Genomic DNA, 25,104 nt, shown 5'->3' with positions numbered 1-25,104 from the left:
GTAGCAGCCCCTCAAGTATTGGAAGACTGCTCTCCTGTCTCCCCTGGTCCTTCTCTTCACTAGACTAGCCATGCCCAGTTCCTGCAACCGTTCTTCATATGTTTTCGCCTCCAGTCTCCTAATCATCCTTGTTGCTCGTCTCTGCATTTAGAACATCTTGCCTTCTAAATGTGGAATGCCTTCAACTTCCTGCTCTTTAGGTTATTCTGGTTATTCTGCAGGGCCTTTCAACTCTAAACGGTGAGAGGACAACCTTGTAATTAGCTGGCTAGTGGATTTGCGTATACTGTTTGTGAACATCTGGGAATTTTTGTTGGATTCTCAAGCATCCTGAAGCAGAATTAGAGAGCTGAAAGAACCACAAGGACCTTCAATCCTCTGGAATGTGCAAGGGACCATTGAAATACTTCTCCTTGTGAACCTCAGAAGTGGAAAACTGGTGTCCATAGATAGACTGTTCCTCTGCTGTACAAATATTACTATCAAGAAGTTTTTCTTTTTCTTTTAATTAGACGGTGTCAGTTGTAACCATTATTTTTGGTGCTAGATACTATGGCCATGGGTTGGCCCCTTGCACATATGTGCTAGTCGTTCCCGACTCTAGGGGGCGGAGCTCATCTCTGTTACAAAGCCAAAGAGCCAGCGCTGTCCGAAGACATCTCCATGGTCATGTGGCCAGCATGAGTAAATGTCGGAGGTGCACAGAACACTGTTACCTTCATGGTCCCTATTTTTCTACTTGCATATTCACCTGCTTTTGAACTGCGAGGTTGGCAGAAGCTGGGACAAGTAACGGGAGCTCACTCAGTTACACAGTGCTAGGGATTCGAACCGCCAAACTGCTGACCTTTCTTATCGACAAGCTCATGTGTCTTAGCCACTGAGCCACCACATTGCTGACCATGGGCATGGAAAATAGTTCTGGACTATCTTCCCTGTAGCTCTCCTTTATGTACCTGAAGATGCCAATCAAATAGAAGTATAGAAAATGTTGTAGGGATAAAATGCAGTTATTGACATACGAAGAACGGCTGCAGGTTTTGGAGTCTGGTTAGTAGTCTAAAGAAAAGAAGAATTAGGGGAGACTTGATAGCAGTATTCCAGTATTTGAGGGGCTGCCACAAAGAAGAGGGGGTCCAGTTATTCTCCAAAGCACCAGAGGGCAGGACAAGAAACAATGGTTGGAAATTAACCAAGGAGAGAAGCAACTTGGAATTAAGGAGAAACTTCCTAACAGTGAGGACAATCAACCAGTGGAACAGCTTGCCACCAGAGGTTATGGATGCTCCATCACTGAAGATTTTTAAGAGGAGACTGGGCAGCTACTTCTCTGAAATGGTATAGGGTCTCCTGCTTGAGCAGGGGGCTGGACTAGAAGACCTCAAAGGTCCCTTCCAGATTCTATTCTATTCCTTATGCAAAACCAATAAGAAAATAGTCAGAAAATTCACGGCTAGAAATGTTTCTAAGAAGAAGAAGAAAAAAGAGCATAACCTGTGATGTTAGTAGAAACATAAAGATCAGCTAATCCCAAAAGAGAAAAATAAAAAACAGAAACAAGAGAGGCTTATATAATTCTTCCAGTCTATTTTTTGGAGCCAGACTTCAGGTTCCAATCCAGATACTTTTCACCTATGGTCAAATATATTTGAGTCATCACAAGATCAAAAAGAGGAAATATGTAGCCCTTCTTTAATGGTTAAACTACAAATCCCAGCACCCATCATCATTGGCCCTGCTGAAAGTTATAGTTTGGCAACATCTGGAAATTTCACAATTTGCCACATTTTTGGGAAGAAGGCTTAAACAACTTCCAAACAATGGAAATTTGCAAGACCCGGCTTCAGATATCGTGGTATATATTTTACCTGGATATAGAAGGTCCTGTAGCTTGTTATAATTTCAAAGAGATTGTCCCTCATTAGAAGGTCACTTGAAAAAGAAAAAGAAAAGAAATATTAGCCTTAAACTTAACTGCATATACCAGGGACATTTTTTTTCTGAATGCCAATTTCTCTAAAGAATTAATTCAATATTAACTGAAACTGGAATTGGTGACTTTGCTTCAGGTTGCTTCTGAGACTCTTCTTCAGCTCAAGAAGCCCCAGAAGCAAAATGGAATGCCTTAATAAGACAAACAACATCCCCCCCTGTTACTATTTTTCCCCTCATGGGGGACAAGTCCAGATACATGAACCGCGGTGGCGCAGTGGTTAGAGTGCAGTACTGCAGGCTACTTCTGCTGACTGCCGGCAGCCTGAAATTTCAAATCTCACCAGGCTCAAGGTTGACTCAGCCTTCCATCTTTCTGAGGTTGGTAAAATGAGGACTCAGATTGTTGGGGGCGATAGGCTGACTCTGTAAGCTGCTTAGAGAGAGCTGTAAAGCACTGTGAAGTGGTATATAAGTCTAAAGGCTATTGCTATCTATGTCTTATCTCTCACTTTATGTCTATCTCTCAGTCTCTTCCTATTTCTGTCTGTCTGTCTATCATCCATTCATATCTATTTCTCTAATCTATCTGTAGTTACTGTATCTGTCTACCATCTGTCATCTTTCTGTTATATCTCAGCCTGCTCTCTTTCTCTCTTAATCTTTCTTAATCTATGCAGTGTTGCAGGCTAATTCAGCTCACTGCCAGAAGTTCGATTCTGACCGGCTCAAGGTTGACTCAACCTTCCATCCTTCCGAGGTCACTAAAATGAGGACCCAGATTGTTGGGGTCGAGGCTGTAAACCGCTTAAAGAGGGCTGGAAAGCAGTATATAAGTCTAAGTGCTATTGCAACTGACTCATCCTTCCATCCTTCCAAGGTGGGTAAAATGAGGACCCAGATTGTCGGGGGCAATAGGCTGACTCTGTAAACCGCTTAGAGAGGGCTGTAAAAGCAGTGTAAAGTGGTATATACTGCAAGTCCAAGTGCTATTGCTATCTCACAAAGCCTGAAAGGTAAAGTCTCCTTCAAGTCAAGCCTAACTACTAGTGACATCACCTTCATGGTTACAAAATGGAAGTTTCCTTTTTTCCGTGCCTTTCCTTCACCTACCTCCGTACTCAACTGCTTTGAAACTCATTGAATTTGGTACTCAACACATTTTGACGTCAACATTTTGTCCCAGAACTCATCGTTTGTTTGGTATTCAACGCACAAGCTAGAACCTGTCAGTGTCGGCTGCCTTGTGAGTCACTTATCTTATTCCTTATGGGAAAATTTTGTTTGGTACTCATGGTTTTTGGTATTCATCACACCTCCCGGAACCAGTTAACAAGTACCAAAGTACCATAGTACTAAAAGTAACACTCTACAGAATTACCTTGAGCATTAGCTCCCACTTTCCCCCAAAACCAGGGCTGGGCTGCTCCAGGTTCAGATGATCCTCTAGCAAAGATTCTGCATGATTTGGCAAACCCCCAAATCCCACTCCTGGTTGGCCCCTCCCACCCTGCCATTCCCAGAAGTCTCCATGCAGCCTGTTTTGGATGCCAGGTAAGTGCAGGTGCCGCGTGAAAGTTCGGAGGGCGAAAAACAGGCCGGAAATGGGCCCATTTCTGGTCCCAGGGAGCCTCAGGAACCCAGGGGGTGGCACTTTTACCCTCCCAGAGGCTTGGCAAAAGTCTCCAAAGCTTGGGGGGGGGGTGACAAATGCGCCTTCTGGAAGTTCTGGAAGCCTCCAGAGCCTGAAGAGGGCAAAAATGTCACCCTGCTGCGGTGCAGGAGTCGACTAGACCAGTGATGGCGAACCATTTTTGGCTGCTGTGCCAAAAGCGGGGGGGGGGGGGAGCACAGGGTGTGTGCGCATCAGCGTGCCACACCCATGTGCACAACCCCCCATGTGCAAGCATGCGCACAACCAGCAACCTCCCCGCTTTTGCTGCGGTTTTTTCACCCTCCCCAGGCTCCAGAGGCTTTCTAGGAGCCTGGGGAGGATGAAAACAGCCTCCCCGCCCCTCCCCGGACACCCCCCGGAGGCTTCAGGAGTTTCCCTGAAGCCTCCGGAGGGCGAAAAACGGACCTACGAGCAAACCGGAAGTCTGTTCCCGAAGTTCCGGTTTGCTCATAGAGTTGGTTTTTCACGTCCGGAGGCCTTAGCCTCCAGAGGGTGAAAAACAGCCTCAAAAGAAGTCCGAAGTCAGCGTGCCAGCGTGCCCATGTGCACTGGCCAGCTGACAGGGCAATGCCTTGCGTGCCCTGACAAATGGCTCCACATGCCACCTGTGGCACGCGTGCCATAGGTTCGCCATCATGGGATTAGACCATGCCCACCACAGCCACGCCCACCCAGAAACCGGGCACAGAACTGGTTGCTAAAATTTTTGAAGCCCACCCCTGCCCAAAACCTTTTGGCAGAATAGCATCCCTGCTTTCATCTATCCACCACTGACAACGTAATGTGAGGACCATTTTTGCCCCGGTGAAATGACGTAGTATCATAGTCACTCTAACTGAGATGAACGGCACCAAGCAGAACATCCTCTGCCTCTAAATTCTGACCCATTTCGCAAGTGATTTGGCAGCACAAATCCAATACTAAGCTAAAATACCCGAATATAAAGAACGCTCCTACCCAGATTTGACGAGACATTCATGAGTCTTCAGAACATCCTTCAAGAGGATTGACCTCAAGGGCTCTTTATCCTGACAAGATAAACAAAGCCAACAAGGCAGTGCACAATTAGCCAACAGGTGAGAACAGATACTGTGTGGGTTGGAGGTAGATGAAAAGCTAAGAATAAAATTTATAAATGATTAATTATTCAAGAGAATTTCTATTGTGCGCAACACTCTTTGGACAAAGTTTTTTGATGTTTGCTGTAACATGTTTGCATGCCGCTATTCATTGATGCACGCATCTGATATATTAATACTGATAAATAAAGGTGAGAGTCAGACCTGCCACCACTTAAACTTCTAAATAGAAATGATCCTTGGCTCCATTTGTTGAGAAAGATATACATTAGGTAAAGGTAAAGGTTCCCCTCACACATATGTGCTAATCGTTCCCGACTCTAGGGGGCAGTGTTGATCTCCATTTCAAAGCCTAACAGCCATCGCTGTCCAAAGACGTCTCTGTGGTCATGTGGCCGGCATGATTCAACACCAAAGGCGCATGGAACGCTGTTACCTTCCCACCAAAGGTGGTTCATATTTTTCTACATGCTTTCGAACTGCTTAGGTTGGCAGAAGCTGGGACAAGTCATAGGAGCTCACTCCATTATGCGGCACTAGGGATTCGAATCACTGAACTGCCGACCTTTCTGATCGATAAGCTCAGTGTCTTAGCCACTGAGCCACCACGTCCCTTATACACTATTAGAAGTCAAGTGTATTTCAGTAATGCAAAACCAGAACTGAGAATCGCATGCCAAAATCCCTAAATTCAACTTTTCCCTCCCTTTACTGTCTCCCATCGCTGACTCCTCCCCCTCCATGACCAATCAGGTTCAAGCAAGACATTTTCAAAATGGTCAGTTCAAGCGTAGGTGGTATGTTAGTTGCCTTCTTCTCCCAGCCAGATGACCTTGAGGCAGCTTCTCAGGGAGATACAGCCTTTACTTTCATTTTCCCCCAAGCAGTCCCCCTCCCATCCACCCTCTCCAGAGTTCACGGCACTGTCACCGCATGGCAGCAAAGCACAAGCAAGCGTAAGGTGGCAACTGAGGGACACATTTGTGACAAAGCTTCTTGGATGAGAAATGAAACATCTTCAAAAAAAAAAAACCCAAAAGTCCAGTTGCCTTTTGAAAAAGCCCCTTTGGGTAAAAGTGAGGACATGTCTATAATCTTTATCTATCTTTATCTTTAATCTTTTATTGATTATATTGCAATATATATATATATTATTGTGAGCTATCCAGGGAGCACACTACCTATAATTGCTGTTAGGAAGATTGAAAGTCACTCTTTATTGTTCTTTCTTTTTTCTTTTCTCTTTTTTTCATTTTCTTTCGTTTTCCTATTATTTTTTTTCTATTTCTCTTATTTTTCACTTAAAATTTGTATTGTATTTACTCTGTGGAAAATGATTTTTATTAAAGACTCCCCCCCATAAAATAAAAATAATACAAACCTTTTTAATAATTTTAATAAAAAATATTTCTGTGAAGGGGAGTCAAGCAGCATACAAGTTTAATAAAGTATTAGCATCTATTGTTTTGTTGTAGCATGTCGGATGATAACAGCTGTGGAAATGCATTGACTTTGGGGGATTAAAGTTAATTTCATCACAAATAACAGATGAATTCAATTCTTGTCCCCAAATGTGGGACAAAATAACTATCAGATCAGAAAATGAATCTCTGTAAGTTTTGTACAACAGACGTGTGACTTTTTGCTAAGTGTCTTCAATTATAACTTTCAAACATAACTTTTGCATTTTATTTAAACAGTAGCGTTTTGCTTGATTTTCTTTACACAATGAATGTTGGTGTTTGTTGCTTTTAGGTGTTAACTTGTTTTACTGTGATGGCTTTATTTTAAGACCGGTTTAGCGCTCTCTTACAGACCTAGTTCTTACATTATGCTAAGCAGGTGATTTTCTTGGCTTTGATTCACTCCGTTGCACAAATTCACCTGCGGGGGGTACTAACAATGGTTTAAGGCTTAGCAAGTTATGAGAATCCAGCCAATTACTGCTGAATCACCAAACCACAATTAAGCAGTCGTGTCTTTGCATCCTTTTATGAACTTAATGACTGGCAGAGGAAGAGAGTGTAGAATAATCTCTTCCAAATATCATACTACTTTTTCTCCAAAACAGTGGTTCTCAATGTTTTCTTCACCACGGACTCCCTTTAAATACCTTTTGTGGCCACAGACCATGGCCACGGACTATCAAGACTTAAGATATAAATGATAATATTTCTTCAAGCCTTCATAGAACCTCTGTGATGACATCACAGCTCCCCAGATATCCCGTGGACCACAGATTGAGAACTACTGCTCTAAAACTTTACATTAAAAGCATTAGAGAGGGTCCAGAGGTATTTTACAAGAAGAAGACTCAACTCCTCTGCTTGTAATAAAATTCCGTATACCACCAGGCTTGAAATTTTAGGCCTGGATAACCTTGAACTATGCTGTCTACATTCCGACCTGATCTTAGGGCACAAGATAATCTGCCATAACGTCCTACCTGATTACTTTCACTTCAACTGCAACAACACGAGGGCTATCAATAGATACAAACTAAATTGAATCCATTCTAATCTTGATTGCAGGAAAAACGATTTCAGCAATATAGTAAATGTGTGGAACAACTTATCCGACCCTGTTGTTAGTTCTTCTAACCCCTCATACCTTTGACCTTCAGCTGTCTTCCGTGGACCTTACACTTTTCTTAAGAGGTCTCTAAGGGGGGGGGGGAGTGCATAAGCGCACCAGCATGCCTACCGTCCTACTGTCCCCGTTTATATGTACTCTTTTTATGTGTTTATGGCTGTGTTTTGCTTATTTATATCCATTTATTTGTGCCATTTTTTCATGTGTTTTCATATTTGTTTCCTTGTACTTGTTGACAAATAATAAATAAATAAAATAAAACTCGATTGCAGAAAATACAACTTTAGCAACAGAGTGGTCAACGCCAGGAATGCTCTACCCAACTCCATTGTTACATCCTCAAACCCCTACAACTTCAACTTTAAACTGTCTACTGTAGACCTCACCCCATTCCTAAGAGGTCCATTAAAGGGGGCGTGCATAAGCGCACCAGCGCACCTACTGTCCCTGTCCTACTGTCCCCATTTATTTGCATTCACTTCCTTTGTTCATGTCCATGTTCATACTTATACCTGCTATCTCGTACATGTTTGACAAACTAATGAATAAAATAAATGAAATAATAAAGCAACATAAGATCTGTTCACAAGATCCTGAAGAAACTTAAAAACCTCTGAGGTGATCAGCATGACTTTTAACCCCTATATCTGCCCTAATCAGATTTTTACCACTGCAGTCCTAGGATAAATATCCTTCTTTGGTCTCAAAATGCAATTGACTTAGCAGACCATGGAGAAGACACCTCTTCCCGATTCTAAGGGAGAGAATCTGCAGCCATCTTCTCTGCAGCCACCAGGGAGGAGATGCAATGAGATCAAACCACAGCTGTGAAAGGTCTGGATTGTTTACCTGCTCGCATTTGAAATAATTGACAGAAATTTCATCCAGGATGAAGTAACGGCGTTTCCAGCTCTTTCTCTGAAAGGCAAGAAGAATCCCTGTAAAAAGCTTTTAAATTGTTCTTCCAAATCCTTTGCGTAACACAGAGGACATTCTGAGAGTGGCTGTTAAGAATCTGCATTGGCTTTTAAGTTTGTGTGGTGCGATTGAAGGTCCAGCTTCAGTTGCAGTGTCATGGCTGCCATCTTAAGTGTCTGTGGAGAATTCTCATCCGGGGCAGGTCAGGGTTGTCCCAAAGGTGCTTTTTTCCAAAAGGCAAACTGGACTTTCTTGTTGTTGTTTTTCTTTCCAAACGTTTTGCTTCTCATCCAAGAAGGGAATCAAAGAAGCTTCTTGGATGAGAAGCAAAATGTTTTTGAAGAAAAAAATAAACCAAGGAAGTCCAGTTGCCTTTGGGAAAAAGCAACTTGGGGGTTGCCATCTTAACTTTTTATTACCACACCCTGCAGACACACACACACACACACAAAAATACCAGGAGTGGGATTCAACAATTTTAGCAACCGGTTCTCTGCTTGGTTGCTGGGTGAGCATGGCCATGGCGGGTGTGGCCTACTCAGCTTCCTGCACCACAGCTGGGAGAGGCATTTTCACCCTCCCAGGCTCTGGAGTTTTTCTCGAGCCTCTGGGAGGGAGAAAATGGCCTTCCCTGGGCTCTGGAAGCCCTCCGGAGGCTGGAAACGGCCCCGTTTCTGGACTTCTGGAACTTCCGCGACTCCCATTTTTTGCCCTCCCAGAGCCTCTGCATGGGCTCTGCACTTACCTGGCATCCAAAACGGGCCACGTGGAGACTCCTGGGAGAGGCAGGGTGGGGTGAGCAGGGCCAGCCAGTCCTTGCAACTACCAGTTCAGCGAACCAGATGTAAAATTAGCATCCAGTTCATCCAAAGTAGTCCGAACCGGCTGAATCCCACCCGACTGACACACCCACCCACCCACACACACACACCCTTTAACCAAGTGATGGTGAGCTCAAATCCAAAGGCAACTCCAGATGAGGGATGTCTTCTCCCTTTGTCTTTGTTATCTCTTCAAAATAGTCAGATGGGAAGCACAGCCTGGAGTTCTCGGTCTTGAATTGTACCGTTATATTCAAGGAGTCTTGGAAGTCTGAAAGTATTTCACCTTTTATTATCCAAAAACAAAAACTAGGCAGGGTCCCTTCTGAAACACTTCCCATGTCCTCCAGGGGTAGGATTCAGCCGGTTCGGGCGAACTGGATGCTAATTTTACATCTGCTTCACCGAACCGATAGTTGCAAGGACTGGCTGGCCTTACCCACCCCGCTCCACCCCTCCCAGGAGTCCCCATGCAGCCTGTTTTGGATGCCAGGTAAGTGCCAAGCCTACGTGGAGGCTCCGCGAGGGTGAAAAACAGGCCTCCCAGAAGTTCTGCAAGTCCGGAAAGTTTTTGGACTTCCAGAACTTCCAGGAGGCCCATTTCAGACTTCAGACTTCCGGACTTCTAGAACTCTCCAGAGGGCCTCCAGAGCCTGGGTAAGGCTGTTTTCGCCCTCCCGGAGGCAGTAGCTCCTTTAACAACTAAGTTGAGACAGAACTGACTGAAGAAATGCCTTGCTTAGCAATGGAAATATTAAGAACAATTGTGGTTGTAACTTGAGGACTACCTGCATTTTCATTTTCTCTCAGAAACTTTTCCTAACAGCACCCCTTGAAACAATTTCCTCATCCAAAAACTATCCGGAGAGATAAAACGACCACGAAGAGTCACCAAAGACAATCAAAACGACACTTACTACATTCCCCTGCTTCACACAGTAGCCGCTCTTGAGGACTAGCGGTCCCACTGGGGTTTTGGTAGCGGGGTTGTAACTCTGGGACCGCTTCAACAAAGGGTGAGACGAAAGCTCGTGGCCTTCAGAGCCATCCCCTCCATTCTGTGAGAAGGGAAAAGGAAAAGGGAAGAAAAGTTCCACTTAGATTTAGGGCACCCATGAAAATTTGGTAGGCAAAATGAAGCAGTAAAAAAAGAGACTAGCAGAAATTGGGCAATTTCCAAAAAATATAGTTGCATCACTGCCTAAACTCCTATATTTGCGATACTAGAACTCTCTTTTTTTGGTGGGGGAGGGGCAGGGGTTTTTCAAAGAAAGCTTAACCAAACTTTTATTGCATAGGTAAAGGTAAAGGTTCCCCTGGCACAAATGTGCTAGTCATTCCCAACTCTAGGGGGCGGTGCTCATCTCTGTTTCAAAGCCAAAGACGTCTCCATGGTCATGTGGCCGGCATGACTAAACACCGAAGGCGCACGGAACGCTGTTACCTTCCCATCAAAGGTGGTTCCTATTTTTCTACTTGCATTTTTTACATCCTTTCGAACTTCTAGGTTGGCAGAAGCTGGGACAAGTAACGGGAGCTCACTCCGTTACATGGTGCTAGGGATTTGAACTGCTGAACTGCCGACCTTTCTGATCGACAAGCTCAGTGTCTTAGCCCCTGAGCCACCTTTATTGCATATTTCTCCATTTTTCACAGAGTGAAGCAGCAGCCAAAAAAGCCAATGCAATCCTAAATTGCATTAACAGAGGGATTCAATCAAGATCAAGGGAGGTACTAACACCACTCTATAAAGCCTTAGTAAGGCCACACCTAGAATACGGCATCCAGTTTTGGTCACCACACTATAAAAAAGATGCTGAGACTCTAGAAAAAGTGCAGAGAAGAGCAACTAAGATGATTAGGGGACTGGAGGCTAAAACATACGATGAACGGTTGCAGGAACTGGGCATGGCTAGTCTAGTAAAGAGAAGGACCAGGGGAGACAGGATTGCAGTATTCCAATATTTGAGGGGCTGCCACAGAGAGGAAGGGGTCAAGCTATTCTCCAAAGCACCTGAAGGCCAGACAAGGAATAATGGATGGAAACTGACCAAGGAGAGATTCAACCTGGAAAGAAGGGGAAATTTTCTGACGGTGAGAACAATCAACCCATGGAGCAGAAGTTGCCTTCGGAGGTTGTGGGAGCTTCATCATTGGAGGCTTTCAAGAAGAGACTGAACTGCCACCTGTCAGAAATGGTTTAGGGTCTTCTTGGGCAGGGGGTTGGACTAGATGACTTATAAAGTCCCTTCCAACTCTGTTATTCTTATTTCAATTGTAGACTTTTGCAAGGTGAATTCACCTCTTCACGATCATCTCGTCTTCCTCCAATATCTCATCTACTTTTAATTTACTTTAAATACAGTGAAGTAACAACAACAATAACAACAAGGCAGAATAGCTAAGGACATTCACGCTCCTCTTTTTTTACTACTATCTATTCAAAAATCATAGGGATGTAACCTCTGCCCTATTTAGCACGCGTGCCAGATCAAGGCAGAGAAAAAGGAAGAGGTTTGCATTCAACCCTATTATGGCTTGATCACTCTGTGAGATGGAATGTGCACCTGGAGAAGAAGGGGGGAGGGCGGGATTCCCAGCGATATCACTGTGTTTTCCCAGGGAAGAGGCAGTACATTCCAGACAGAAGCCCAGGTTAAAGGATTGCAAGCTAGATGGGGAAAGGTGGGGAGGAAGAGATTCAGGGTACCCACACCCTAGAAACTCCCAGAGTATACAGTAGTTATTAGGTTAGAAGGTTATAGCTTTAATCTGGCAAGATTCTGTCTGTTATATGTAAGCAAATAACTGGATTTCAAGGTGTGGTCTTTGGGCTTAGCTATTGAGCCTGACACTCTTGACTTCCTCTCAGCAAACATTGATGGATAATCTCTCTTCTCCCTTCCCTTTTAAAAAATAACTTCATCTTCTTCATGTTTTAAAATCAACCTAACAATAGTTCTAAGTAGAAATTACCAGTACTGTAGTGGAGTAATGGCAAATCTAGACAGCATACTAAAAAGCAGACACCACCCTGCCAACATAAGTGTGTATAGTCAAGGCTATGGTTTTTCCAGTTGCAATGTATGGCTGTGAAGGTTGGACCATAAGAAAGGCTGAGTGCCAATGAATGAAGGCCTTTGAACTATGGTGCTGGAGAAGACTCCTGCGAGTCCCTTGGACTGCAAGGCGATCCAACCGGTCAGTCCAAGAGGAGATCAACCATAACTGCTCTTTAGAAGGCCAGATCCTGAAGAGGAAACTCAAATACTTTGGACACCTAATGAGAAGGAAGGACTCCCTGGAGAAGAGCCCAATGTTGGGAAAGATTGAAGGCAAAAGAAAAAGGGGACGACAGAGAACGAGGTGGCTGGATGGAGTCACCGAAGCAGTCGGTGTGAGCTTGAATGGACTCCAGAGGATGGTAGAGGACAGGAAGGCCTGGAGGAACATTGTCCATGGGGTCACAATGGGTTGGACATGACTTCGCAACTAACAACAACAAATGGAGTAACATGAAATGACAGAGGCATTCTACTCAGAGTGCTGTAATACCATACAACTGTTAACATGTCAATGCCAATATCGGTCATTAGGAACATTACACTATTTGGATATAACATAGCATTACATTATGAAAATGCCAGTAATAAGAAATAACCAAAGTACCTACGGCCACTATCGTCTTTCTAAAATGGCAGTTATGGGAAAGACATTTTTTCATTAATTTAAATTTATATTCATTCATTCATCCATTTTTATTAGTGCTTCGGGGTTACTTAGATGTCATATTTTAAACAAATGTCCTCTTAAGACTTCTATTGTATTTGTGTTCAACTAGCTATCACAGCTTTCTGTCTATTTCAGATATAAAGGACAGGGATAAGCAAATGTGGTATAACAGAGCAGCCAAAAATGGAAGCGGAGTGAAATATGTCATCAGCTTAGAGTCTTACGTTGCCCATAAATGATCCAAGTCCAACCTCTCTTGCTTCCGCTGATGCTTATCCAATTCCAATTTAGTAATGAACTTTAGTTGGCTAGATTCTTGTTTATAGGCTTGAATAAATCTTCTCTACTGCAACTTAAGAAGTGGTCCTGATCCTTGGCATCTGACAAATGGGCATGATATGGGCATTGGGGAGCCAGATGTTATTTCTGCCCTGCTTCATGTACGTTCAGCTACAGTTCCCATGCAGAACCTGCTCTTATATTTAATTCCAGACAGACCTGGTTATCCTAAGACTGCCAATTAATTAAATCTACATCCTTTCTACTTAAAACTCCCAGTTTTTCAAGGAAGCCCTGCAGTTCTTTTTTCAACCACAGCTCCATGAATAAACATCATCATGCTCATTAAATTAATTAATCCAAGCTTGCTAAATTATTCCAAGAAAACATACTTCTTCAGTGCCAGGACGTGCAACGGCCAATCCCAAATGGCTGTCATTCCTAAAAAAGTTGGGTGAGGCCCCTACAGCCTTTACAAAGGTAGCCGCCTAATGCTCGTTTTTAATACCATAAAAGAGGAAATGCTGAAATACACGAGGAATAATCTTAGTTGCTCTATTTAATCTCTGTAATTACTTGATATATTTTAATGAAACTTTATTTAATGTAGCTTTTTTTCCCCTGGTCCTGCCCTCTTCATGATTCTCTCTCTTCCAAACTTTTTTGAAGTTCAACCCTAAGGCCAAGGGAAGAAAGCCACGAAAGGTGCATCCTTGACTTAAGAGGAAGGGTAACTTTTATTTCTTCCTACCTAAAACCGCTTTTCCATTAGGAGGAACCATGGGGAGCATCAAGAAAGTGAAGAGGGTGGCCACAGCCACAAGAACAAATTACTACCTCCCTGTGCAACATGTGATGTAAACAAAATGGGAGGACTTCCAGTGAGTACTTGAAGCAGCCATTTTGTCTTTTTTCAACCTGCCCCTGTGGAAATCTTTGCTTCCGTTATAGCAGTGTTTCTTCATCTTGGCAACTTTAAGGTGGGGGGACTTCAACTTCCAGGATTTCTCAGCTGGCATATTGGCTGGGGAACTCTGGGAGATGAAGTCCACCCATCTTACAGTTGTCAAGATTGAGAAATACAGTAATATAGGAATCTGCATAGAGGTCACACAACATATCCAGAATGATTATGGGACTGAAGAAGATGGTAGACTAACTTCAAAACTGCCTATTGTCACTTGTTCTCTTTTTTGGAGACTTCCTTTCCTTTTTTGACATCTCCTCTCTATTTTAACTTCTTTCTTGTAGTTTCATTTCTTTCTTTTTTCCCTGTCAACCACTGTCCTTCTGGGAAACCAGAGCAACTCCGTGTGAATAGGACAAATAGTTTCTTTATTGTTGATCACCTATTTACAAGTATCTCACCGGACTGACTGCAATCTCTTGGGAAATGGAAGATAAGAATCTTCAAAAGATTCTTCCTCCTATGGAATGACTCCAAACTAGACAACCTTTTTACTCCTCCCTCTATACTAGCAGGTGTGTCCATCACAATAAGAAAAAAATGATTTAATATATAAACTATGAAAAAAAATATCTAGATAGAATCATAGACAAAATGCTGTGAATTCACTAGATTAAAATCTATGTAGAAACTAAAGGTGGATTATCTATTGTGGCCCAGCAGTGGCCGGCTGAGCTGTTGGTGGACTCTGACAGCTCATATCATTCTGGGACTGCTCTGGAGGATGTGGAAGACTCTGGAGAGTGTTTGGAGTAAGAGCAGGAACTAGAGAAGCCTGTTGGCCATCAGGTGGCATCTGAGTCAGGGAGCAGTGAGGAGGAACAGAGGGAGGTTGTCCCTGATGTGCGTGTACGTAGAGCTGAGAAGAGAAAGGAACAGCTGTGGAGACGACATCATAGAAGGAAGTAAGGACAGCTGGCTAAGGGTGTGGCCCCTCCCAAAGAGTTTATAGGTGGAGCGACGGGAGGGCAATCTTTGCAGGAAACAACAGTCCATTTTACTAGCCGTTGAGAAAGCATTCCGTAAGTTTAATCTTGGGTTCTTGAAGATAACTTTCTAGGCTCCTAGCCAAGGGGTGGCTTTATTTATGTAATTAGTCATGGCAGACAGCCATGCCTGTGTCTGCATATTCATTGGAATCATGGGACAGAACAATTATTTATCTATATACAGTATATAAAAGCCAAATACCACTTACTCATCTCAAAACCTCCAGAACCGTAAAGCCTACAAACTTGCAATTTGGCACTATTGTTCCTCTTGGCTTCTAGGTGCTTGCTAAGAAAGGATTTTTCAAAATGACCATCAGATCATTAGTATTTCTTATATAGTAATTAACATATTCTGATGCTAATAAGTTCTACTCCCCCTCCCCACCTGAAAAGAACTCTGTTCCAACTGCCAATTGCCTCACATTCCATTACCTCAGTTCAAACTGGCAGATGTTCCACTCCTTCACTCAGGAGTGGCCTGGAACTCCTTACAGTACTAAACGTTGGTACCTCATCAAAATGTCTACGCCTTCCACCTCTGGAACTGCTTCTGGACTCAATGCGGTGGGAGCGATATTCCCTTATGTGTTTCAATCAGCGACCACCAATGAGCCAACGGATTGTGAACCAAATTTCTCCTGCATAGCCCAATCACATAGTTTCGTCACGAAGCATGGGTATCCAGCTAGTACATTGTATACCTTAAATCTATATTGAAATAGTTATTAATAGATGAAAATGGATGGATAATGGATTAAGAGTAATTAATTGTATCAGCACCTTGTCCTATATTATTATATAAAATTAAAAGTGAATTGCTTTCCAAAGCAGTGTACAAAACAGTATATGGAGCTTTATGGCTTGTGTGAATTGATATTTTTCAGCAGAATAGATATGGTTGAATATATTTTGCTGTTCAATGGAAAAAAGAAGTTGTGATTTCTGGCTGCAGAATTGCCTTCCTGAAAACTTCATTTTTGCTAGGAAGCAAAGGACCTATTAAAGATGTGGAGACTCTAGAAAGAGTGCAGAGAAGAGCAACCAAAATGATTAGGGGACTGGAGACTAAAACATATGAAGAACGTTTGCAGGAACTGGGCATGGCTAGTTTGATGAAAAGAAGGGCTAGGAGAGACATGATAGCAGTCTTCCAATATCTCAGGCGCTGCCACAAAGAAGAGGGAGTCAAGCTATTCTCCAAAGCACCTGAGGGCAGGACAAGAAGCAATGGGTGGAAACTAATCAAGGAGAGAAGCAACTTAGAACTAAGGAGAAATTTCCTGACAGTTAGAACAATTAATCAGTGGAACAACTTGCCTCCAGAAATTGTGAATGCTCCAACACTGGAAGTTTTTAAGAAGAGATTGGACAACCATTTGTCTTAAATAGTGTAGGGTTTCCTGCCTAAGCAGGGGGTTGAAGACCTCCAATGTCCCTTCCAACTCTTATTCTATTCTATTCTATTCTATTCTATTCTATAATTCTACTCTACTCTACTCTACTCTACTCTACTCTATTCTAAATCCTTTAGAGCTGCAAAACCTTGTGGGGAAAATCCACTGAAATCTGAGGTCAGAAAGGGATTCAATCAAGAGAGGAAGCAACTTCTGCATACTTCTCCCTCCACACCTCCAAGAATTAATCATATTCCTGCTGAGGATAATTTTCTCCCTATTTCCAAGATTGCAGAATCATGGATCGCTTGGAAGAGAGAGACTAACATGATTGGCTCCATCCCAACTTTTTTTTTAAAAAAAAAAAAGGCCAAGAGAACACAGACCACATTCTTGGGTTTTTATTTTATTTTTCTTCTTTTGAAGTTGGGGCAGAACATTTTTCCCAAGAGAATAACGATCAGCAATTACAGAGAAGAAAGAGCACGAGGAAGAGGCAAAATAAGAATGCAAGGCGAATGGAGGGGGAAAAAACTCACAGATTGGGTTCCAAAAAAATGGGGAAAAAATAGTAAAAATAGTCCTTTGCCATCTAGTTTTGCTTCAGCGAGGGATTGAATAAAAAGAGATACTTGAGGGTACAGCTTTGGTCCTTATCATCTGCTACTTTGAAGACGTAAGTGGGCTTTCCTTCAATTACAAAAGTGCTTCATGCTTTTTAATAATTCCTGCTCCCCAGATACCAAGAGAAAGACACAATGCGCCACTGTGTGACCCCCGTTGCGTAGCTGGCTCTCTCGGTCAAGACATCAGGTTCCCAGGCCTAGGAAGATCCATAACAAAGCCCCTTCTGTCTTAGCCAACTTAGGCCTAACGCTCTAGACAGTGGAAAGAGCCAAAGACACACACACACACTTAGACACCATCTAGCAGTCCAAGATGATAACACTTGTCCCTTGTAAAGGACAAGGCAAATGTAGCATCAAATGCAGATGCTCACAGCCAGCCTGCCAGATTTGAACTTTCCAAAACAGAGATGGGAAAAAAAAGAAGGACCGGTGAGGAGAAAATTGAGCTGGCAAGTGGGGTGAAAGAAGAGAAAGAAGGGAAAAAATGAAGGAAAATATGTAGACATTTTAAAAGGAGGAAGGGAATTCTGTTGCGTCAAGATCCACTATCTTGATTTTTTTTTTCACGCATGCCCCATGGAGACTCCGGAGACATCCCGTTGGGAAGCTGCCATGAAGATGATTTGCTTGGGAAACTTCCTTAAAAGGTTTTATGACACAAAGTGGCGCAGGTATAGGTTGGTGACTTCAACTTTTGGTGGATAGAAGGGATAGAAAGATGGAAGGAGAGGGAGAAAGGAAGAGAGGGAGGGAGAGGGAGGGAAGGAAGGAAGGAAAAGAGAAAGCCAGAATCGGATGGGCAGGAAGATAGAAAAGAAGAGAGTTTGTAGCCTTACAGTAAGATAAAATTATCTTGTCATTTATCCTGTCTGGGAAACTGACAACATCTCACAAGTCTGAAAGTACAAATCTCCCATCTTCTCATTTTACCACCTGATAAGTTAGTGCAGATCCTTTCTAAGTTTCTTTCTCTGCCCATTATTCAGCTGTGGCTAACTCCCCTTTGATCTGATCATTCAGCATCTCTTTTCCTGGTTCTCCCAGGGTCATTTCTACCTACCAAATATTGCAACCAGAAAAGGCCACTTAGAGGCTCATAAAAAGGTATTTTTCCAGTCCAGCTGCAGAAAAAATGTTGAACCAAAGAGGCAGAAGAATCCCCCAAGGCTCTTCTGCATGTCTCTATCAGAAGCTCCAGGCCTTCTCTGCCTCATTCTCCCACAGCAACAATGCCTTGGTAAGGCCACCCTTGCAATCCTGCATCCAGTTTTGCTTGCCACAATATAAAAAAGATGCAGAGACTCTAGAAAGAGTGCAGAGAAGAGCAACCAGGATGATTAGGGAACTGGAGGCTAAAACATACGAAGAATGGTTGCTGGAACTGGATATGCCTATTTAATGAAAAGAAGGACTAGGGGAGACATGACAGCAGTGTCCAATATTTGAGGGGTTGCCACAAAGAAGAGGGGGTCAAGCTATTCTCCAAAGCACCGGAGGGCAGAAAAAAGAAGCAATGGGTGGAAACTAATCAAGGAGAGAAGCAACTTAGAACTAAGAGAAATTTCCTGACAGTGCGAACAATTAATCAGTGGAACAACTTGCCTCCAGAAGTTGTTGAACACTGGAAGATGTTGGACAGTCATTTGACTGCAATGGTATAAGGTTTCTTGCCTGAGCAGCGAGTTGAACTAGAAGATCTCTAAGGTGCCTTCCAACTCTGCTATTCTATTCTATTCTATTCTATTCTATTCTATTCTATTCCATTCGATTCCATTCCATTCCATTCCATTCCATCTGATCCTTTCTCACCTGGTTGACTGAGATTGGTGTCTGTACCACGACTCCGCCAATGATTTCAGTCTTATACGGGTGCCTTCCCGCTTCTGTAGCTAGTGACAAACTTCCATGCTTTGGTACCTAATGGAGAAAATAGGATGAATTACTGCAACAAGAGATGAGCCAGCCGAGGTCAAAGGTGGGGTCAAACGATCTTCAGTTTGGAGTCAATACACATTCACAAGACACAAATCCATCCCCCTATGACTTCTATTGACTCTTAATCAGCACCAATTTGTCTTGACTATGAGTAGATCAGATTCATGTGTATAGGTAGCATGATATAAATTTGTAATAGTTTTGAACTCTATCCTGGCTCCTAGTTTATTGCAAGTTTACATCAGATGCCCCAAACTAATCAGTGGCAACTCAAAATCTGCAAGCATGTTTCTGCATCTTTCCTATGGTCCCGTTTTCTCAGCAATGGCGCTGTACCAATTGCTAGAGATGTCTGAAAGAAGCCAGAGTCATTGTAAATGCTCTGAAATAGAAGGAACCATGAAAATTCAGTTAGATGCTCCATTCAGATTCCTATGGCCTTCCTTTTCACTGGCTGAAATAAATACTGGCACATATACAGACAAAAAGTAACATTTGCTTTCCTGCCAAAATAGCACTATGTGCCTTTGAAACAAGATCTAGTCATTTTGCTCATCTACAAAGGTGGGACTAGAAGGATTAGTGCCGTAGCCATCGGTATAATATTAGTATCCAAAGTTATCGGTTTTTTTTAAAGCCCCAAATCCTTCCAAGCAAGAGAATTATTGCAAGAAATTCTTTTATACTCTCATGTCTTTACTTGGGTTTTGCAACTGTTTCATGCAGCTTGAATGTCTTGTGATACCTTAGCATTTTAAGAATTCAGTCGTTGCTTGAACATAGAATAATAGAGTTGGAAGGGACCTTGGAGGTCTTCTAGCCCAACCCCCTGCTCGAGCAGGAGATTCTATACCATTTCAGACAAATGGTTGTCCAGTCTCTTTTTGAAAGCCTCCAGTGATGAAGCATCCAGAACTTCTGAAGCACCATTACAAATAAACAGAATGTAATGTCCTACTGGTTGATTTCTCTAACCATTAGGAATTTTCTCCTTAATTCTAGGTTGCTTCTCTCCTTGGTTACTTTTTGGTGCTATTGGAAAATAGCTTGACTCCCTCTTATTTGTGGCAGCCCCTTAGATATTGGGACACTGCTACCATGTCTCCCCTAGTCCTTCTTTTCATCAGACTAAACCTACCCAATTCCTGCAACTATTCTTCATATGTTTTAGTGTCCAGCCCTCTAATCAACTTTGTTGCTCTTCTCTGCACTCTTTCCAAAATCTCAATATCTTTTTTGTAGCGTGGTGACCAGGACTGGATGCAATATTCCAGTTTGGCCATACTGAGGCTTTGTAAAATGGTACTTTACTTGCTTAAGAACTTTATAGTTCTTAAGATATGAAGAAATTTTGAGCATGCATCATACAGGTTATGAAACTCTTCTGCCTTACTGGCAGATGGGAGGGAGAGAAAAAAACTCTCTGGTCATCAGATTGACATAGGAACAAACTATGGGAGGGAATTATGAAAGAGCTCTGAAGTCACACAAGACAAATCTAGTCTCAAAGGCCTGAACTGATGGGTCATCTTCATTTCAAGGTCAATATTATCTCTCAACACCTTCTCTTCTGCTTCCTTTGAGAATCTGGGTTTTTCTTTTTTTTTCCTATTCCCTCAGCGTAAGCTGTTATATAATTGCAAAAAATCACGATGTTGTCATCAATTTGCCTTGTCAAATTTAGATGCACCATTACAAATAAACAGAATGTAATAAGCTTCCATCAACGCCCTCGGCTGAAGAAGAAAATAACAGAAGTGTCATCCCAAACAGCTTGTGCCATAATAAATAAAGAAAGGCCTCCAAAGTTCCATCAGGCTGTTTTGGGTTCTAATGCCATTAATTCATGTGTCTTCCGCTCGAGGAAATAAAAAAAAATAAGGTACCGCAGAAATAAGAGCAGCCCTTTCCAATCTGCTTGATTTGTTGTTGGACTACAGCTCCCATCTGTCCCTGCCAATCAGGGTGGATAAAAATCAATGTTGTTTTTTTAAAAAAAAACCTGGATTTTTAAAACTGAAATCGGATTTTTTTTTATTTTATTTTCCTCAAATTTATTTTAATAAAATGCTTTTGGAGTAAAAAAAAAACGATCTAGTTTTCTATTTACAATACTTCAATATTTTAGTTTATTCAGCATGAAATGGAGCTCAGTGATGTAGCATGAGGCTGTATATTCTGCAATATTGGGACTTGTCAGTGAGTCAACAGCAGGTCAGAGGAGGAGCTGTTGCGGGACAGAGGTGACAGCTGCTCTTTAAAAATTATGATTTAAATCGAGTTGATTTAAATCAAATCCACACTGCTGCCAATACCACCCAACGATGGAGTTGCAAAAAGATGACGTCTGTGTGTGCACGGATTTTCTTGTTTTTTCTTTTGAAGACGTTTCGCTTCTCACCCAAGAAACTTCTTCAGCTCTGACTGGAGGGTGGGGAATGGAAGGATTTATAGTCCTTGCAGACAGCTGGTCATTTGCATCCTTTTAGAGAGTCGTTGAGGTCACTTGGAGGTTTCTCCGTGTCCTCAGGGTCACCTTGAGTGGTGCAAATGGTTCCTGCAATTTTTTCCCCTCTGGAAATCCATTCCTACTCCCACACCACTCAAAGGGTTGTCATCCCAAATTGTACGGCTAAAAGTGTGTAGAGATTCTCCGTCATCCAGGTCAGAGTTGTCTCAAAAGTGCTTTTTCAGGACTTTCTTGTTTTTTTTTCCTTTGAAGGCGTTTTGCTTCTCATCCAAGAAGCTTCTTCAGCTCTGACAGGAGGGTGGGGAATGGAAAGATTTATACTCTTTGCAGACAAAGCTGGTCATTTGCATCCTTTTAGAGGGTTGTTGAGGCCACTTGGTGGTTTGTCTGTGTCCTCTTGAGACTGGTATTACAGCAAATGTGTACATCTGAGCTTTCTTTTTAAAGAATATTTTAACTTGCCAGTGGTGTTTAAACAGATGGCTACAACTTCTTCTTCGCACCGAGATGTTTTGCTAGCACGTTCCAAAGCCTTTAGACTATGATCCATTCAAGGATGAAAGCTTTCACTAGACTTAATACTGCCTATTTCAGTGTTAGATCATAAGCCAGTCCTGCTTTAAGACTAACATCAGACCCAAGACTCATAAATTACCTAATCTTCTAAAGTGAACATTTTATTCCATCTTCAGTGACTTGAAGTTAAGCTTCCTGTTATTATCATATTATTATTATTTTTCTCCCTTAGGTACAGAAAACTTTGTTTTGCTAAAACCAATGTCCAAGCTTTTTTTGGGGGGGAGGGTACAATGCAATCAACTTCATATATAGTCGTCCTTGACTTACAACAGTTCATTTAGTGACCTGTTGTGGCCCAACAGGATCCGGTTGAGCTGCTGATGGACTTGGATAGCGAGGGATCATTTGAGTCTGCCCTGGACGATATGGAGTATCCTGGGTTCAGATTCAGGGTTCAGATTCAGAGCAGGAACCAGAGAGGCTGGTTGGCCACCAGGAGGCGCCTGAGGCATGGAGCAGTGGGGAGGATCAAAAGCAGTTTGTCCCTGATGCTAGAGTGAGAAGGGCTGAGAAACAGAAGCAGCAATTACGTAGGCAGGCTCATAGAAGATAATTTAGCACAGGTGGTTGTGGATTGACCCCTCCCAAGAGAGCTTATAGGTGAGGCGTTGGGAGGGGACATTTGCAGGAAACAACCGTTCGAAATTAGCAGTGAAGAAAGTCTATGTCTTAGACCCGTGTTTGAATATCTGGTTTGTTTTTCTTGTACGCGAGTTATCTGGGCCCTCAGCCAAAGGGCTTGTTATCTTGCAATTAAACAGTGGCAAACAGCCAAGCCTGTGTTCTGGCTTGTTCACAGGCGTGGAGAGAGGGGGGTCAGAACAGTGACCATTCAAAGTCACAACAGCACTGGAAAAAAAAGTGATCGAGGATCGTTTTTCACACTTACAATAACTGCCGCATCCCCAAGGACACATGGTCAGCATTCAGATGCGTGGCAACCGTCTCATATCTATGACAGCTGCTGTGCCCCAGGCTCACGTGATCCCCTTTTACGACCACCGGACAAGTGAAGTCAATGACTGAGCTATGATCCTGGATTCTTGCTTGCCTTTTTCCCTTTCTAATTTCCTGCCCTTGCAGGAAGGCACAAAGACAAGAGACTGCCAGGACGTACAGGGATGGAAGCACCATTCATGGCCATTTCATGGCATGGCCCTTCTGGAGGTCAATAACAGCAACTGGCATCTATCCCCTTCTTTCTATGAGCACAGTTCTTGCTTGCCTTTTTCCATTGAAGTTTGTGTCTGTCTTGTTGGGTTGCAGAGCCAAACCAGACAGTTATAGAGGTGCAGATGAGAGACTCAATCATTCCTCTGTAGAACTGAATCAGCAGCTCTTTGAGCAGTTGGAGCTTTCTGTGTTGGCGCAGAAATATAATTCTTTGTTGTGCTTTTTTGATGACTTTTTGATGTTAAGCGTCCATTTTAAGTCTTGAGATATGATAGAGCCTAGAAACGTGAAGGTCTCTATTGTTGGTACTGTGTTGTCTAGTATTGTAAGGGGTGGTAGCATAGGAGGTTTTCTTCTGAAATCCACCATTTTCATAAGCCTCCTACCAACCTGCCTTCCATTGAGGATCTGTACATTGCATGAGTCAAAAAGAGGGCCGTGAAAATATCTACAGACCCTTACCACATGTGGTGGACTTGTACTGGAGCTAAAAGATACTGGACAAAAATCCACATGTGGCTGGAGAAAATGATACATAAACACATAGACTTAAAACCAGAACTCTTCTTATTAGGAATAATACCAGAAACATACAACAAGGACTTGAAATATCTGATTATAAATGTTTTAACAGCTGCTAGAATTGTATTTGCCAAAAATTGGAAAAATGAGAAATTACCAACACAGGAGGAAATTATTCGGAAAATAATGGAGTGTGCTGAAATGAGTAAGCTTACATTTGAAATTAGAGAACTAGAGGATGAGCAATTTTATAGAGTATGGGATTTGTTTTACCAATGGTTGGATAAAAAAAACTGGAAATGAAATTGTTTTCTTATGCAATAATAGAAAGTTATATTTACTGTTATGAAAGTTTTTTTTTTTACTTTTTTTTTATTATGAAATAGAGTACTTATCTACACGATATATGAAGAACAATAATGAACCTAATGTATAAGAGTGGGATGATTTGAACCTCTAGGTATAACTGTAGGTAGTGATCATTCTATAATATAAAGATTTTTGCTATATTAAATGGACTAATGATGATGTAATGAACAATGGATACATATATGAATTGAAATACCTAAAGACCATATGGATTAATAATTAACAATGGAAAATTATATTTGGAGTTGTGGATGACTGATGACATTATGGTTAATTGAAAGTATAAGTGTGCAATATGAATTAATGGGAATCTTTTGTTTTAATCTTTGTTTTTACTCTAGAGATAGGCGATATTATAATTCTATAAAGACTTATTGTTACTTAATAGATAATTATGGATTCAAGGAAATAAGGGCTGTCACAAATGAAAGAATATTAATGGTAATCTGAACACATAATGCTCAACGAAATATTTAGCTACGGTATGTTTAATGGATAACCATTGACTTTATTTTTAATTGTAAAAACTGTTGCACAAAAACTTGTAACCAAACGACATGCTTGATGAAATTGAGGAAAGTTGTTTTTTTCTCCTTGCTTTTGTTCTGTAGGTGTTGTCTTGTTTTTTAAAGAAAAATAAATAAAGAAATAATTATTTTAAAAAAAGAAAAAGGAAATATCTACAGACCCCTCACATCCTGGACATAAATTGTTTCAACTTCTACTCTCAAAATGACACTATAGGGCACTGCACACCAGAACAACTAGACACAAGGACAGTTTTTTCCCTGAATGCCATCACTCTGTTTAACTAATTCCCACAACAATACAATAATACAATAGTAGAGTTGGAAGGGACCTTGGAGGTCTTCTAGTCCAACCCCCTGCCTAGGCAGGAAACCCTATACCGTTTCAGACAGATGCTATCCAACATCTTCTTAAAGACTTCCAGTGTTGGGGCATTCACAACTTCTGGAGGCAACTTCTGTTCCACTGATTAATTGTTCTAACTGTCAGGAAATTCCTCCTTAGTTCTAAGTTGCTTC

At 42.1% G+C, this 25,104-nt stretch overlaps 1 protein-coding gene across 5 annotated transcripts in view; it reads right to left on the bottom strand.

Annotated features, from left to right (window-relative positions):
* Positions 1 to 25,104, bottom strand: part of PLEKHA2 (pleckstrin homology domain containing A2) — a 112,987-nt gene that overhangs the window by 12,984 nt on the left and 74,899 nt on the right. For 4 of the 5 annotated variants that reach the window (XM_081960801.1, XM_081960800.1, XM_081960802.1 and 1 more), the window contains exons 6-10: positions 18,820 to 18,927; positions 9,935 to 10,075; positions 8,128 to 8,196; positions 4,565 to 4,635; positions 1,869 to 1,932 (exon numbers count right to left, since the gene is read on the bottom strand). In XM_081960801.1, coding sequence (XP_081816927.1) covers positions 1,869 to 1,932; positions 4,565 to 4,635; positions 8,128 to 8,196; positions 9,935 to 10,075; positions 18,820 to 18,927 — 453 coding nt within the window. The remainder of the gene's footprint in view (positions 1 to 1,868; positions 1,933 to 4,564; positions 4,636 to 8,127; positions 8,197 to 9,934; positions 10,076 to 18,819; positions 18,928 to 25,104) is intronic. The other variant, XM_081960804.1, reaches the window with a different exon arrangement.

This window comes from Natrix helvetica, assembly GCF_964273705.1.
Source record: "Natrix helvetica genome assembly, chromosome: 8".
Taxonomy (NCBI): domain Eukaryota; kingdom Metazoa; phylum Chordata; class Lepidosauria; order Squamata; family Natricidae; genus Natrix; species Natrix helvetica.
This window is presented reverse-complemented; position numbering and strand designations above follow the sequence as displayed.